The sequence below is a fragment of the Lissotriton vulgaris genome, chromosome 6 (assembly GCF_964263255.1).
Source record: "Lissotriton vulgaris chromosome 6, aLisVul1.2, whole genome shotgun sequence".
NCBI classification, from domain to species: domain Eukaryota; kingdom Metazoa; phylum Chordata; class Amphibia; order Caudata; family Salamandridae; genus Lissotriton; species Lissotriton vulgaris.
Genome location: NC_141694.1, coordinates 132,224,832 through 132,242,690, shown reverse-complemented (window position 1 = coordinate 132,242,690; position 17,859 = coordinate 132,224,832). Strand labels below are relative to the sequence as shown.

The 17,859-nt window shown below is 39.3% G+C and overlaps 1 protein-coding gene across 1 annotated transcript in view; it reads right to left on the bottom strand.

Moving 5' to 3' along the window:
- The window catches only part of DNAH14 (dynein axonemal heavy chain 14), a 1,270,113-nt gene that overhangs the window by 322,390 nt on the left and 929,864 nt on the right, over positions 1–17,859 (bottom strand). The window contains exons 58-61 of the mRNA XM_086926153.1: positions 16,867–17,048; positions 7,408–7,516; positions 5,347–5,472; positions 1,913–2,007 (exon numbers count right to left, since the gene is read on the bottom strand). Coding sequence (XP_086782279.1) covers positions 1,913–2,007; positions 5,347–5,472; positions 7,408–7,516; positions 16,867–17,048 — 512 coding nt within the window. The remainder of the gene's footprint in view (positions 1–1,912; positions 2,008–5,346; positions 5,473–7,407; positions 7,517–16,866; positions 17,049–17,859) is intronic.

Genomic DNA, 17,859 nt, shown 5'->3' with positions numbered 1-17,859 from the left:
CAAGATCATTGTATATTGAAAATGAACATGTGTATACTGGAATATACTGGAATTAAAGTGGAAAAAGTTTACTTTATACTTGGAACATGGCCTGTCGATTGTTCTTTGGACATTTGTAATTTCAACATTGTTATAGTGTGTAAAACTGAGAAGACGCTCCTTTCACCAAAATCACTTCTTTGTTCTATGGAGTTTAGAGATGGTTCACGGCTGGACTGCGTTTAGGGCTGGAGAGAGTTTTTAACATTTCATGATGGGTACTGTTTAAGGGTAGTGAATTGTTTTTAGGGTTCAGGAATGGGCGGGATTTAGGGGTGCCAAAGGTTTCAGGGGTCAGTGATAGGTAGAATGTAGATGTAAATTGGATTTTTAGAGCTCAGCAAAGGATAAAGTTTATGGATGTTGAGGAGATTTTAGGGGCCAGGAATGGAAGGTGTTCAGGGTGGTGAGGTTTTCTTTCTAGGGTTCATAGATAAGTTGGGATTAGGGATATTGAGATGGTTTTAGGGTTCAGGATGGGTGTAGTTTAGGCGTTGAAAGGACATTTTAGTGTACAGGAATTGGTGAAGTTTAGAAGTAGTGAGGGGTTTTAGTGTTCTGGGACAGATGGAGTTTAGGGGTGAGGGATACATGTAGTTTACGTGTAGGAAGGTTTTTTTAGGATTCAGGGATGGATGGATTTTCAGAGTAGAAAGTGCTTTTGAGGTTCAGGAATGGATGGATTTTCAGAGTAGAAAGTGCTTTTAGGGTTCAGGAATGGCTGGCGTTTATCGGTCAGAGATGGGTGGAATCTAGGGATGGTAAGGTGTTTTTAGGGGGCAGGGATGGATGGTGTTTAGGGGTTCTGAGGGGTCAGGGATGGATGGTGTTTAGGTGTGGTGAGGGGGTCAGCAAATTCAAAGCATCCGAGTAATTGTTTGACAAAGTAAAACATATAAATTCAAAATAATATCTCCTGAAGTAAAGCGCCAAAATAAATACTTCCAACAAAAATGTCTCTTAAATTAAGACCCGCATCTATTGCATTTACAACATAAAAATAAACATGAAAAAGTTAATAAATAAAAAAGATTCTATGAATTGGTTTAAATTAGATGGTAAATGCCATTCACCCTGAAAATTTTCAATAAACAGTTTAGGGAAAATGATTTCTCAGTACTTAAATAGTCTTTCTATTAAATCACTTAAACAGTGAAATCTGCACAAATAACCCAAATAAATAACATATACTTAAATTATCCCCCTTTATAGGTTCTTTCTGAGCTATGTGCATAAATGGAAAGAACTGTTTAGGCCAATTATCCAGAAATTGTCATTCCTAATTTTTGCTTGTCAATTTTCTCCAGGTCCTATCTTCAGGAAATTCTGCAGATAAACTGTGCAAATATCTGCATGATATTTCACACTGTTCACAGCAAATGCAAAAATCAGGAACAAGCATTGAACTGCACAAGCAGTATTTCCACTGTGGTGTTTTTGCAGCCGTAATAGCCGTCAACCACTGAATGAGGTTGTATGTGTACAAAAAGGAATCCAAGTAGGTTCAAAGTATGGTAACATAATTACGTCAACTGCAATATGACCACAGATTTACTGGGCAATTGTAAATGAGTTAATTATCATTTGAGCAAGCCAATTAGGTTGTTCTTCTGTGATTGGTTGAAACACAAACAATGGCTGAAAATGGTCAAATTGCATGTTTGCTTTTCAGCAAACTTGTAACTTTATGAACCATACTGCTGAAATAGAGCCAAACAGATTACAATTAGTTTTGGGACTGGCTTGAGAGATTCATAAAATGTACCTCATTCTAGCACGAGAACAGTAAAGAAGAATGAGGCCCATCGTGCACAGGGAGTGAGGTAATTTTTGCGAAGGATCCCACAGTTCTATGCAATAAGGGCTGCCTTACCTGATCTCAGAAATGTCTGCCTTATCGAGTGAGTCCAGTGCAGACATTGCCTGCTGCAGCACTGGCAGCACGTCATTCAGCTCTTTCGTGGCTTGCTGCATCAGAATTAGAAGACATTATTATTTCATAGTTAACTACCGGCAGTTTACAAAAATATAAAGAAAATCTTTCACCAATCACCCCAAAAAATTTGCAACATTATAAATCATTATAATATACATCTTTTTTAATAGTGAATATACAGTATATATGCAGATGCACATATTGTAATATGCTATTGTGAGGAATTGGAGTATTAGTTGAGGAGTGTGAGTACCCACCTCAAATAATAACCACACTTCTTGTCAGGGTGAATCACTAAAGTCAGTAAATTAACCTGAGCTCAGGCCTCTTCTGAATCTTCTTCAGGTCCAACAGTGGTCTGTGGATGGTACCATGGGTGGCACATTTATGCCCAGTGCCAGCCTGGCCACTCCCTTACCAACTGGAAAAAGGTCCCAGGGGTGACCCTACCCACTTTTGCAGCACTTCTTGTGGGTTTAACTGCTAGCAATCCCACAGTACCCAAAGCTAACACCCCAGAGGTGTGGCCAGAGAAATGAGCAACCCCTTCCCTGAGGTCATGCTAAACCAGTTCCTAGTGTAGGCCTTCTCCCACTGTTCCTGGTGCCTGACGAAAGTTCTCCTGTACCTGTCGAATTTTCTCCCAGAAATAGTTCTTAATGGTCATACCAAGAGTGTTTCGCAGGTGGGTTCAGCCAGCTCTCGAGGAGGCCAAACCTTAGAGACGTCTCCAAGAATCTCAAATAGTTCTCTGGTGCAGTTGCTGGCAGCTTCAACTCTACCATTACAGTAAACTGACTTACCAGCTTCTGTGTTGCTCCTGTAACACTTTCTACTTAGGTTAACATTCTGCTTTTCTGCCTCAAAACCAGATTGCCGTCATTTTATGGTAACCGTCAGAAGCTGTGCTTAGATGTCCAAATCCTATGTGTACCATCTTTGAGATGTCAGGTTTTTTTTGTAAGCTAAACTCTTCCTGACAGGGCCTAGGGCATCAGAAAGCACCTCCACATATCTATTATACATAGGCACCTACTCCTTGGTTAGAGAAATTATGTTTAAAGGGTTCTATTAGCAAATGTGTTAGGACACAGGGGGAAAAATTAAGGGCCAGATGTACAACGTAAAATTGCATGCGCAAACGGGTTTGCGACCCGTTTGCGCATACAACTTTAGCCTGGGCCATGTACTTACAGTATTTTGCGAGTCGCAAATTATTTGCGAGTTGCAAAAAAGTGTTTAGAGACTCGCTATTTGTAAGGGGCGTTCCCCTCCAGATAGCTACTCTCTAACCCATGTATGAATGTTTTGTGACCGCGATTGCGATCGCAAAACACTCACAAATTACTGGTAATGTAGTCGCAATTTGGAAAGGATCCCCAGGGCACTCCTTCCACTTTGTGACTGGCTGTAAAAATATTTTTTAAGGGTAGGCAGGGGTCCCAGGGACCACTACTTGCCCTTAAAAAAATTAAATGAAAACGTTTAAATTTTGTTTTTAAATGCATCCCGTTTTCCTTTAAGAAAAACGGGCTGCATTAAAAAACTGCTTTATTTAAAAGCAGTCCCAGACATGGTGGTCTGCTGAACCCAGCAGGCCACCATACCTAGGAGGGCCTGTCGTTCTTCAAATTGTGAGAGGCTCATTAATATCAATGAGCCTTGCAATTTGTTACCCCATTGGGAATCGCAAACACTGTTAAACACACTGTTGTAAATAGCAAATTGCGCCTTGCAAAAGTGTCGCAGTTTGCGAGGCACAATTTTGTTGATCGTACATCTGGCCCCAAGTCTGTAGTATCTTTGGACATTTATTAAAACATCGTATTTGACAGACATCATGGTCTCAAAAGGGCACAGTCCAAGTAATAGTGAAATTTATCAGTCTATGACTGTGGAATGGTAACATTGCTGATTGGATGCAGGTTTTTACAAGTCAACAGTGAGTTAAACATTTGGTGAGTGCTAAAGGGCAACAATTTTCAGATGATTCATGAGGCATGTGAGCCCTTTCCATTCCTCATAATTTGCCCACAGGTTAAAATCACTGATCATAGGTAAAACCACCTATCATCATTAAATGTTGCTTAGGTCCTGATATGGAGTAGATAAACTATGAAAGTCATTTTCAAATGAAGTCTATAAATGTAAACAATAGTCCAACACAATTCAGTAATGTTAGTAACGGAGACAAGTAATTTTCCATCCTAGAATTATTTGCATATGACTTAGCACCTCCTCCCAAGACAGCAATTCTTTTTTTACAACTCCAAGTCACATGATGGAGTGTACAGTTTACTACTTTACAATTCCAAGATAGGTGAAACTCATACATTGACATTTTAATAGTTTTAACTAGTGACCAATACAATTGAAAGACAATATGCTGTTGGGTTTATAGGGTTGTATTAAACGCATGGGGTGGGACCGCATAAAATATTAGAACTATGGAGCAGCTGATGGTATTTATCTTAAATAAGCACTGGGTGGTATTTGGGGTATATTTACTAAGATTTCACGCCATGTTTGCATCACAAAAGTGATGCAAATCAACCCAAAATCTTACGTATTTACTTTCCTGCGCAAAACCTGTTTTGCGTTGCAAAATCACTTGAAAGTAACACCAAGCAGCGCATAGCACTGCTTTGCATTACTTAGCGCTAAGGTGACGCATGAGCGTTCGCATGCAACCACCCAAGGTTTTTAACACAAATCCCTATTTACTTAAAAAAGTAAGCAGGGAATGCTGCAAAAAACTGTGCCCATTTCAAATAGGCACTGTGAAGGACAAATGCTTTAATTTCTCCTTTTTCCGATTTTGTATGTGTGCTACACTGTGCAGTACACACACAATGTGGGAAAAGGTTTAAAGTTAGTCTAACCATAGTATTTTGTAGGGAAGGTCATCATGAGTAGGGGTAGTTGTTTCTGTGTTCGGTTTTGGGTGTTTAATGTCTTCATTTTGTAATTTAGTTTGTTAAAAGGTGTACACCTAGTTTCTCCCCACTCAAACTCCTTCTCTGATTTTAGAAATGAGAAACCAGCAGGGAACCATGATCCTTAATGAAGAGGACCTGGAGGGAAGATTAAGATAGGCGTGGGGCTGTTCTTAGGCAGTGACTTTGCTCCAATGGCCAACAGCAGGTTTTATAGAGAACACCCTTAGTGTAATGGTAGCATCTCAAATGTGACTTGCTCTCCATGGAGAAGTGTGATGAGGTTGGTCAAGGGGGTATGGAATGTTGGAAGGATTTTGCTGTGCTAAACGAATTGTCAGATTTTGCTAACATGTAATTTGGACTTTGCACCTCAAGTTGGTATTTAGATGTTTATGACACACACACACTTCCAAGTGGCGGTACATTGCTCACCTCTGCATATTCCTGCACAGTGTTGGTTTCTTCTGTCATAATTTCCTCATCTTGTTTAACAATAGCTCGAACTTGCTCCACTACCAGTGAATCTCTTTTAAGTTTCATCATTAACTCTTCTATATCCTAGTAGGAAAAGGATAATTGATTTAGCATCGACAATTATAATAAATTTTAATTAGCATTTTAAGTGTAAAGTGTTACAGCATAAAGTTAGATAAAACACAAAACCTTACTATGTGATTGATACACAAGAGAAAATAGTGTTTTGTGAAAGGAGATGATTTGTGATTGAAGTATTGGAAAAAGATAGTAAAGTTAAAGGTGGAGTTAAAGGTAGGGATATATTAAAAAGATGAGTAACTTCTCCATCTCTCTATTGGAACCATTAAAGTAGACAGCACTGCACCAAGTCCAGAAATCATATTTAACATTTAGAATCGTTTCAATATGGCATCTTCACAAGTCCATTATATGTCATTAGTGTAATTATTTTAGAGGGAAGCAATCACCTCGTACAGAAAATACAAAATGTGTAGATAAAGCACATTATATCAGAATAAACTGCTTTCATGTGTGCAGCTGAAAGGAAGAGTATAGCGTAAGATTATGACAAGGGTTGGAGTGTACCTGCTTTCTATTTTTAAAATTGTGTTTTACACATTACTTGAGGGGAATCTTACTTCTCTTATGGCCTCTCAAGCTCTGCTTACAGGCTCTTTTAAGCAAATATTCTTGTTTAGTAAATAAGGTGCCGCATACATAACATGTTTTCCAAGAAGTTGTATACTTTTCTTTCCTTATATGTTGCCTGTTACACATATATTGATATCAGATGATCAGGTGTAGGACGTACCAGCCGTCAATCATTAGGGCAACCACACATTTTCAAAATGGCATTCGGAAATACAATGGTGCTCATTCTCCCCTACATATATATCTGATTTTTCTTTCCCACTTTCTGTATTCAAAACTAACATGGTAGTAGACCACAATTTAGCATGTTGCAGTGAATGGTTTAACTGGATTATCATTTCTTTAAATCATATGTGTACACTTATAAAACATATTAATTCCCTACAGATACTGTTCGATATTTGAATTCTTTTTTTACAGTGTTAGTTTATCGAAAAGTTAGCCTATCCTATTCTAGCTTTTTCTTCATCTCGCTAGTTCACAGAAAGTCATTCTTCAAGGGACACATTAAAAATAAAGCTATTCAAACCACTTCTCCATGTTAGTGACCTTGGACCAGTCAATGATGTCCCTCATGATCCTTATGCGACATCACCCATGCTTTGACACTTATTTTGGGCAAGGAACTATAGTGTTATTGACTAGCTTTACAGAAGCAATGCTAGACTAAAACTGATAAAGTTCAAGATTGTGCAGATCAAGAACACAAATCTGCAATGAGTGGACCACCGCTTTTGGCCAGTGATGCTTTGAAATCAGAAAAATGGCAGAAGAGCTGTTGAGAGAGACAGAATACAGCCCATTACATAATAAAAGTTCCAATGATGGATGATCTGCCTACCCAAAATACACACTCCGAGTACTGAGTTTACACTCTAGTAGAATTCAGTACACTCCGAATTATGTAATTGTTTGATAAACACACATGTATCCCTGCCCAAAACTCAGCAATAGCCAAACACAACTGATGATGAATTGTCACAATTCTATCCAAATATATTTTTTTGCTGCATAGAAAACATTTTGTAAACAGGGCCTGCCTTTTTGATTCCGTGTTGCCTTATGTACTTTGAGAGGCAGTATTATCCTGCGCTTGTAAAGAACTTTGTATATTAGAGGCTGAGTGACTACTTTCTTGAGCTTTAAATGTCATGACATATATTCCAGTAGTGCTCGCAATAAGGGCTGGAACAATAAAGTTACCCGAATGGTTGATTCCTACTTCCCAAGGACAACTTCCATTTCTATCCAATGGGCCCCCTTACCCCTACATTATGGATGTCAGATTGCTTGCTATTAGAAGTTAGTTCTAATAATACACACAAGGTATCCTTCACATTTTCCAATAAGACAATGAAACAATACCTTTGATTTTTGCTCTATTTGAGGACCAAGTGCCACCAGCTCTTCTTGCATTATTTCAACCATCGAAGTTGCCTCCAGGAGCTTTGAAAGGCCATTATGAAAGCGATCTCTAAAGGAAAGGACTCAGAAAATAAATGTTACTATGAAACTAGATAACTACCTTTTATTCATTTATAGTCTTTGCATTTATAGTTAAGCATTAAATTGAAAACATAAAGTAAATCTAGAGCTCTTTGTCACAAATACAAATCATATAATTTTCAGCATTTTCTCAGACATTCAGGTAATGTAAACTATGTAAAACTGAATAACTGTGAAGGAAATAATTTTTTATGGATGATACAACTACTTAGGTAGTTTAAATGTGCATCGCAAGGCATTAAAGGCAGACCTTGGGACCTGGACTTTATTGACAACAATATAACTAGTTGTACTTTGGTTGTGAAGGTAAGGTTTTGAGCAGTGGAGTCTTGGTGCTGAACTCCTGGATTTAGTTGAGTGGTCAAAAAAATATGAACACGCTCACAGAGGTAGCTGAAATATAGGCAGAGGTAAACGCTGATCACGCACCAAATAGATAACAAGCCAAAGTTTAAATCAAGGGGCAAGGAAAATCCAAACACATCAATTGACAAACAAGGAGAAAGTGGTGTTTCGTATACAAACAAGCTAGGTGGCACCTGGGTACTACTGATAAGTGGGCAGATGATTGGATTATTCTAAGGTGACAGTGGTTAGTAGATGAAGCAAACCAATTTACCTCATCTGACCTAATGTTAGATACATAAAATTAAAAGCATCTAAAACTATCAACACAAATGCATATGGGTATAGTTATTGGAAGTATTTAAGGGAGCAGGGTTTTTAAGGTGGGAAAAGTAATTCTATAATTTTGCCTTTGCCACGTTACCATTTCTCTTCCTTGTTGCCCTCACTCCCTACATCATTGTTGGGAGGCCAGGATGTCCCATAGAGGTTTCTTCCTCCTCCTTTGTGCTTTTTACCTTAATATGGCTTAGTGCATGGATGCTCTTGCCAGAAACCCCCATTTACACATTTCAGCATAAAAATGTTTTTTTGTAAACATGTATTTATTTGTGGTAGACATCAGAAGTCTAGTCACAGGGTAGCAGATCTTTTAACACACATTAGATGATAAGATTGAACATGCTAGCAATTTAAACATGACAGACTAGAGGATAACATATAAGAGGATAACATAGAATATACTGAAAAGATGACTATCAGGTGTTAGTCTGCAAAATTATACTCTGCAAGCCTATGCTCTGCAAATTTTACTCCATAAACATTTACTCCACAATTAAATGCTCAAAAAAGAGCATCTTAAGGTTTCTGTACTTTGCATCAAGGTAACCCTTTTCCTTAACACATAAATGTTATTTTTATAAATTAAACTACCAACCTTAACCTTTTTTACAGGTTAAAGGAGGTAATGCCAGCATTTTACAAAGTAGAATTTGTTATTAAATGAAAACATTCTTAAATGTGAACATTATTTTATCAGCTTTGAATTTAAAGAGACTGCTCATGCTTTTAATTAAATCAGGTTCTAGAAAACTATCAACAGATACTCTATTTATTAACAACCTAATTATCACAAACCATAAATAAAGTAAAAACAACTAACAATCTAGTAAGTTTTCAGGAATTTCGAAATTGTCCTTTGACAGCTAATAGAATCAAAATGCAACAAAGAACCAAAACACATTATTACATTTTTTCCCCTTTTCAGGTAGATAAAAAAAACTGTCAACAGTCTGCCACTTGATTAACCAACAAAATTAAAAGTAAAAAAACACATTCTTAATCAATAAAAAATTGCTATGTAAATTAGAAATAAATAACCACATATATTTTTCCAGTGCTAACGTTTTGTTTTTTAAACAGTGGCGACTTGGAAACAATTAAATAAACCACATTTCATTTTTTTTCACCGGTTTTGATGAACAACAAACCTTAATTTTCAATTCATCTACATTTAAGATACAACAATTTATTTTCTCTTTCTTTTTAAGGTCTATTTCACATGAAAAAGAAGGTGAAACACATATCACTGACCAAATATGTGCAATTAAAGTGAGGAAACGTTGTTAAAGTACAACAGGTATATTTAGAGTGAATACTGAATGTAGGACTGGAAATGTGGTAATTATCACTCCTTTTTTGAAAAAATGGAGGGAAGAGGAAGAATAGGGTCCATTCATTTCCCCTATCTAAGTGACTAGTAATCAAAGGAGAATGGACACTGGTATCCGCAAAAAAACCAATAGTTTTTTGTATCGTAGACCCTCATAGACTTCCTGGGAAGTGTCAAAGCGGTATATCTTTTCTCCGCCCCATCAGGAGTCTGGGCATAGTCATCGGATCTACGATTAACGTGCAAATGCCTGCCTCACCCGAGGCTACTTCTGGTATTCTGCAGAAGTGTCCAGAGATGAAAAAATTATCTTTAAAAAGGAATGGCTAGATCAAAAAATGGAAAATTTTAATAAATACAAAGAAATAGCCACTCTTAGTAAAAATTCAATGTTGATATGTCAGTAGCTGAGTTATGAGGCTACTATATCTTTCCAGAGATGTCGACATGTTTCAGCTCTACATGGCCCATAGGGGTCAGGGGAGCTTTCGTCAGGACAAAAAACAAACACTAAACAAAAAAAAAGGGGGGATCGTTATGTCTAACACACACTCCTTATGTGTGGGTTACATTTACAGACAAGCTGGAATTTCCAAACTGTAAAGAAAGAAAGAAACCGACAGATACTACTATCAGATGCTGTAGTGGTCAAGCTTGGCAAGCATATGCACATAATAAGCAAGCAATCACTATTTGCTAATAACGAATAACCTAAGTTTTAAGGTTAATCCATTTTCATTTTTAAAAAAATATACAGAGAGGGAGTGGGAGAAACAGAGGAGGTCTGGTCAGGGGGTGGTCATTTGGAAATAGAGTTCTGTATCTAGACTCGATTGTGTATAAGTCTAGAAGGTCTAGGTGCATAGTTAAGGGTGTTATTTTAGAAAACGAGAGACAACAGGATGTCTGTTGTTGCCAGTGCGAGCTCTAGTGTTCAATGCTATGAGAAACGAAATATGGGAGCTGAAAACTCATCTGTTGCTCATTTACTGCGTGTCTTGACATTAAACGTGCAGTAATCAGTCAATACGCATGTACATAGATATCGCTCTCTGGCACGTTAGTAACGTAAATGACAAAGTGGCACTAGGTCTGCCTGTGGCGGATTAGTATTCATAATTACTGTTAACGTTCGTTATCCGTCATATGCAAGCACACAGATATCAAACGCTTGCACGTTTTAAAGCGGAACGTTAGTGTGTCACTGGGTCTACTTATGGCGGGTCGGTGTTCAAAGTTATATTTAATAAACACACATTTTTATAGTGGTTGAATATGGCATTACTCCCCATGCACAGCCCCAAAATGTTACCTTGTGTAGTCCGAAGTCGGACTTCAGCGGGGAGTCAGGGTCGCGGCAGGGAATTTACTGGTTTGGGAAGACACAGGCGTCTCTCGTTAGTAGTGAGCGCTAGTCTTACCTGGGTCTCAGTGTGGATGGTGTAGACGCCATGCTTACCCATGCGGCCAGTCTCTGAAGCCTTGTGCTGACTCTGCCCCCGGTTATGGGCGGGTTCTGTGAATGGCACTTACTTATCGCGATCATAGACACTGAAAAAGGACTATTTTTCAGTAGTAAGATGGTGGGCAAATTCCTAGATAGACCGAGGAGGTTATCATTTCCGAATTTCAAAATGTGGATATTGTATTAAGCTCGTAAGTATCAAGAAAATAATGTTAATCTCTCGTTTTTCGGCAAGTTCAATTTTTAGGGCCATGCAAAATAGGGTAGAACATGTTCGAAAGCACACATTTCACTTGTCCACTTAGTGTGGTTAGACAAGATGAGGACATACTGTTTTGCACTTCTAAATCACGGGTACAGTTGGTGCCAAGGAATGTGATCATTCATTCCTATTTCATCAGTTTTTAGGCGGTCCACCCATCTTTGCTCTTTATTGAAAAGTATCTGTTCTGCGTTATGATCTTTCACTTGTAACATTTCTAATACAGTCCATTTCAAATCATCACATGTGTGACCTGCTTCTACAAAGTGTGTACACAATTTTGTTGTGCTCTTTTTCAATCTGACATTGCTCCGGTGTTCCCCTATCCGGAGTTTGACTTTTCGGCAGGTCATACCGATGTACTGTTTTTGGCAAGGACAGGTGATAAGGTATATCACGTGTGAGGAGTTGCAATTTGTATGGCTCCTTTGGGTCCATAGTAGGTCATCCTTCAGTTGCAATGTCTTTGTGCAGGTGGTAAATTTACAGACTCCACATGTGCCACACGGATAGTGTCCAGTGACCGGCACCATTTATACATCTCTCATTGTGGGTTTGTTTTGCGTTTTCTTTGGTCTTGTGTGGACAAGGACATCTTTAATATTTTTTGTTCTCTTGTTTGCGAACCTTGGCTTTGGCCACTGAAGTGCATCGGTATGACCTGCCGAAAAGTCAAACTCCGGATAGGGGAACACCGGAGCAATGTCAGATTGAAAAAGAGCACAACAAAATTGTGTACACACTTTGTAGAAGCAGGTCACACATGTGATGATTTGAAATGGACTGTATTAGAAATGTTACAAGTGAAAGATCATAACGCAGAACAGATCCTTTTCAATAAAGAGCAAAGATGGGTGGACCGCCTAAAAACTGATGAAATAGGAATGAATGATCACATTCCTTGGCACCAACTGTACCCGTGATTTAGAAGTGCAAAACAGTATGTCCTCATCTTGTCTAACCACACTAAGTGGACAAGTGAAATGTGTGCTTTCGAACATGTTCTACCCTATTTTGCATGGCCCTAAAAATTGAACTTGCCGAAAAACGAGAGATTAACATTATTTTCTTGATACTTACGAGCTTAATACAATATCCACATTTTGAAATTCGGAAATGATAACCTCCTCGGTCTATCTAGGAATTTGCCCACCATCTTACTACTGAAAAATAGTCCTTTTTCAGTGTCTATGATCGCGATAAGTAAGTGCCATTCACAGAACCCGCCCATAACCGGGGGCAGAGTCAGCACAAGGCTTCAGAGACTGGCCGCATGGGTAAGCATGGCGTCTACACCATCCACACCGAGACCCAGGTAAGACTAGCGCTCACTACTAACGAGAGACGCCTGTGTCTTCCCAAACCAGTAAATTCCCTGCCGCGACCCTGACTCCCCGCTGAAGTCCGACTTCGGACTACACAAGGTAACATTTTGGGGCTGTGCATGGGGAGTAATGCCATATTCAACCACTATAAAAATGTGTGTTTATTAAATATAACTTTGAACACCGACCCGCCATAAGTAGACCCAGTGACACACTAACGTTCCGCTTTAAAACGTGCAAGCGTTTGATATCTGTGTGCTTGCATATGACGGATAACGAACGTTAACAGTAATTATGAATACTAATCCGCCACAGGCAGACCTAGTGCCACTTTGTCATTTACGTTACTAACGTGCCAGAGAGCGATATCTATGTACATGCGTATTGACTGATTACTGCACGTTTAATGTCAAGACACGCAGTAAATGAGCAACAGATGAGTTTTCAGCTCCCATATTTCGTTTCTCATAGCATTGAACACTAGAGCTCGCACTGGCAACAACAGACATCCTGTTGTCTCTCGTTTTCTAAAATAACACCCTTAACTATGCACCTAGACCTTCTAGACTTATACACAATCGAGTCTAGATACAGAACTCTATTTCCAAATGACCACCCCCTGACCAGACCTCCTCTGTTTCTCCCACTCCCTCTCTGTATATTTTTTTAAAAATGAAAATGGATTAACCTTAAAACTTAGGTTATTCGTTATTAGCAAATAGTGATTGCTTGCTTATTATGTGCATATGCTTGCCAAGCTTGACCACTACAGCATCTGATAGTAGTATCTGTCGGTTTCTTTCTTTCTTTACAGTTTGGAAATTCCAGCTTGTCTGTAAATGTAACCCACACATAAGGAGTGTGTGTTAGACATAACGATCCCCCCCTTTTTTTTGTTTAGTGTTTGTTTTTTGTCCTGACGAAAGCTCCCCTGACCCCTATGGGCCATGTAGAGCTGAAACATGTCGACATCTCTGGAAAGATATAGTAGCCTCATAACTCAGCTACTGACATATCAACATTGAATTTTTACTAAGAGTGGCTATTTCTTTGTATTTATTAAAATTTTCCATTTTTTGATCTAGCCATTCCTTTTTAAAGATAATTTTTTCATCTCTGGACACTTCTGCAGAATACCAGAAGTAGCCTCGGGTGAGGCAGGCATTTGCACGTTAATCGTAGATCCGATGACTATGCCCAGACTCCTGATGGGGCGGAGAAAAGATATACCGCTTTGACACTTCCCAGGAAGTCTATGAGGGTCTACGATACAAAAAACTATTGGTTTTTTTGCGGATACCAGTGTCCATTCTCCTTTGATTACTAGTAATTATCACTCCACCTATTGCAAAGGCAGCACAATCACAGTTGTTGACGGAACTGATAAACAAAAATAATTACTCTGCCTATGCAACAGATTTAGGGCACGATTCGAGTTTGATGGATGGGATACTCCACCACAAACTTGAGGGATATCCCTTCGGCCCTTTTACAAGTTCCATGGGATATAATGGAAATGTAATACGGCGGACAGGATATCTGTCAAATTTGTGACATAGTAACCCTGTTCACCAAACTTTTGTTCAGGCCGTTAGTCAAAAGAGGCACAGTTCAACTGCTAAAACATTAGTAAGCACCACCAGTGAGCTTTCAGGCTATGTACAACTACAGGTATCCACAAATGTCCTTCACATGTTGCAGGGCAACTGCTCAAAATTCCTAATTTAAAAAGAATTATAAATCATAAAAAAAGGGGAAGTACATAATTTCCCATTCACACTAAAAGTTCCTTCGACATAACAATACCTCCTCATCTTAAAGAAACGTAGTCTCAAGAAGCCTTTCTAGTCTACAATAACATTACTTCCATTAAAAAATACAAATGTCTGCCACTGTTCACAATCTTGTCAATTCTGAAAATACAAATATTTGGATGATGGAATTACTTTTAAAACAACATCTCATCCCTTCACACATTTATGCACTATTCATGGTTCTATTAATCAAAGCACAATCCCATTAGGCTATGCTTTATTACCTGACAATGAATCCTCAACTTGCAGTGAGTTTCTATCAATCAATCAACGACTACTTATAGAGCGCACAGCTACCTCAAAAGAGGTGTCCCAGTGGTAACAGACTTGAGAGACCGAGAATTTCCAGATACTACTACCCCTGCCTAAAGATCCAGGCTTTCAAAGCCTTTCTGAAATCCTGTTCTGCATCCAGAATGCGTAGGTGGCTGGGCACGGCATTCCTAAATTTGGAAGTCGTTACAGAGAAGGACCTGCCTCCTTGTTGCATTTTTGCGAAACGGGGGACATTGAGCAAACGCTGCTGAATAGACTTCAATGCCAGCCCCTGGCAACATGGGATGAGTCTTGACCTGAGATATCCCGGGCCTTTGCTATGATAAGGTCGAAAAGCCAGGGTGAGTGCCTTAAACTCACTCCTCCTGGCCACAGGGAGCCAGATACATTTATCTATCCTTAGAACAAGACTTGCACATGCCTGTTTTGACGTTTTTCCAATTTTTGGAAAACCATTGAGTTGTAGTTTATCGTTCAATCAAGAAGGTACTCTATTGTGGATTGAATTGTGTGTTATGCATGTGATTTTAAAGTTGAGCTGTGTTTCAAGGGGATGCAAGTGAAGTTGCTTCAGGATGGAAAAGATGTGGGAATTATGTGATCTGATGTTTTGCTTCCTCTAATGGGCCTAGTGGTCCCATGGAGTATAACTCTAAAAGAGCAATAAAGGATATGGAAAGGCATGCAACATCTAGCTGTTGGAGAACAATTGCCTGCACTGTGTTTTCACAAGCCTGAGAGAGGGATTTATGGCTTTAATGTCTTGGGTAGATGTAGTTGGTGAAGTGGTAATTCAGACTTAGATAGATTCTGTCGATGATAAAGCGAAGAGACTTCACAAGTACAACCGAAGAAGAGAAAATGCCAAGTGGTTCAATCGATTCGAACCATTTCTCTACTGGAGATGGAGAATCATCGAAAGGAGTATGTCTTAAGTTTGGGTCTCACAAATTCTCTATAGTTTGGACCCAGAGGCACAAAAGTAAAGTTGAGTATCATTGGAGTTATGGCCAAAATGTATGTGTCTTTGAATACTGAGGTAAGAGGTTAAAAACATAAGGTGAACATGTAGGATGAGAGGGTGGAATTTGTGGAACTCTTACTATTACTGGGATTATATTTCATTAAAAAAATTCCTAAAAATTATATTATGGTTGTAGATAATATAATTAAGATTTTTGTCTTTTTTTCCTATCATGCAAAACAGTGACATCTACTGCCAAATAGTGTATAAGATCAACAAAGATCATAGACAAGAGTTCAAGGAAGGTAAGAATGGTTGCTGCTCCCACTAAGAACTGGATTTGAAACCTAACTCATGTTTGGTTGCTCTTATATCACAAAAAGTAATTCTTTCTGTATATAGTTCAGTATACATTACGCAGTGGTCTATTTTAGTTAGGAACATATTTAGTGATTTTTGTTGTATTACCTAAATTGTTTCCCAAAAAGTTACATCGAAATAATTAATTCATGAACATGTAAATCTACAGTACCCCCAACTTCCACACATGAAACAATGAGTTCTGTTAACGAAACTAACTGAATTTAGGAGCATAGAACCAAAGTTTAAATTGGTCCTAAATTTGCTTTTACTCCATAATTCATTAAAAAAATCTAAAGATTAGGCATAGAAATCTGTGACTGTCACGGATTTCCTGGCATGGGCCTTGTTTCCCTACTGCTCCCGGGTGAACAATCTGCTGATTTAGGATCAAAGTGCCATGACTGCTCTTTCTTTTTATGGTCTATTTCTCGCCACAAGAAACATGCTTTTCGCTCTGTAGAAAAACTGACAGATGAAATGGGAGTGAATAAACACTGGGCCTGATCCACAAAGATTGTGACTTACTCTTGCAGTACTCCTTCCTGGTTTACTCATGAATTCCAGGAATAAGGAAAAGTACTCATGATTTACTCCAGTAATTCTGTACTAACTCACAGGTATTTCAAGAGTAAGCGACACCGACTGACATAACACCTACTAACAGAAAAACTTTGAGTATCTGGTCCACCTACTTTTGTTTTTGGGTATTCGAGGATGGGAAACACCACATAATTCCTGTGAATCAAGATTTCTCTTTTGGAAACCTTGTCCGTCTACAGAAGTTTAAATAGTAACTTGGATGCTATTCTGCAGATAAGTAGGTTATGGTTACCTGTCATTTAAAGTTTTCGTCTTCTTGGCCTGAAGAATATTTGTGAAAGTCTTTATAAAACCCAGATAATTACTGGGTGTGATGTAGTAGTGCCTCCTGGTTTCTTCTAAATATTGAGCAGATTTTGTAGACACGCCTTTGTGAATTTTCACGCACACCTGTGCAATCTTCTCTTTTAAGTCCTGTAAAAAATACAATAGTCGAGAATGATTTTGTAATGAATGTATGAGTAGGAAAGTATGTACTGTTAATCTATACTACTATAATAAAGCAGAAACTTTCAGGCTTTGAGGCGGGTAAACTCGGGAACCACTGCGCCAATCTACACACCCGATACACCGTTGCAATCGGCAGGGTGTGTAGATGGTTATAGGCTACATAAATAAAAAAAAAACGTTATTTAAAATTTTAGATTAAAAAAAAAGTAGTCCCTCAAAAGTAGCACCGGCCACGATGTGCGTGGTCATGTTAGGAGCATGGGGAGGACCGGCGGTGGAGGAGGAGCGGCGGACATGGCGCAGGGGAGGAGCGGTGATGCAAGCGGACAGGCGGGAGCAGCGCCGGCGGAGGTAAGGGCACTCATGTAGGGGCAGGCGGGGGACGGGACAGGCCGGGCCGGGCGAGGGACGGGACGACCCGGGCGGAGGACGGGATGGGACGGGCAGGGCGGGGGACGGGACGGGCGGGCAGTGGTCAGGTAAGCCTGAGGACAAGAAAGAGGACGCAAACGGTGCACTTCAAATGTCACACAAACGGTGCATTAGAGGAGGAAAAGGAGGAAAAAGTGACGTGTAGCCAGAGGGGTTTTAACCTGCGTCCCTTGGGTGGAGTGGAGGGAAGGGGGTGGATAACGTGTGCACAAGGAAAAAGTGACGTGTGCAAATTACAAAAGTGGGGCGGGCGGGGGCCCTGAAGCAAAGTAAATTACAGGAGGAAAAAGTGACGTCTGCAGGTTACAAAAGCGGGGCAGGAGGAGGCCCTGAAGCCTAATTG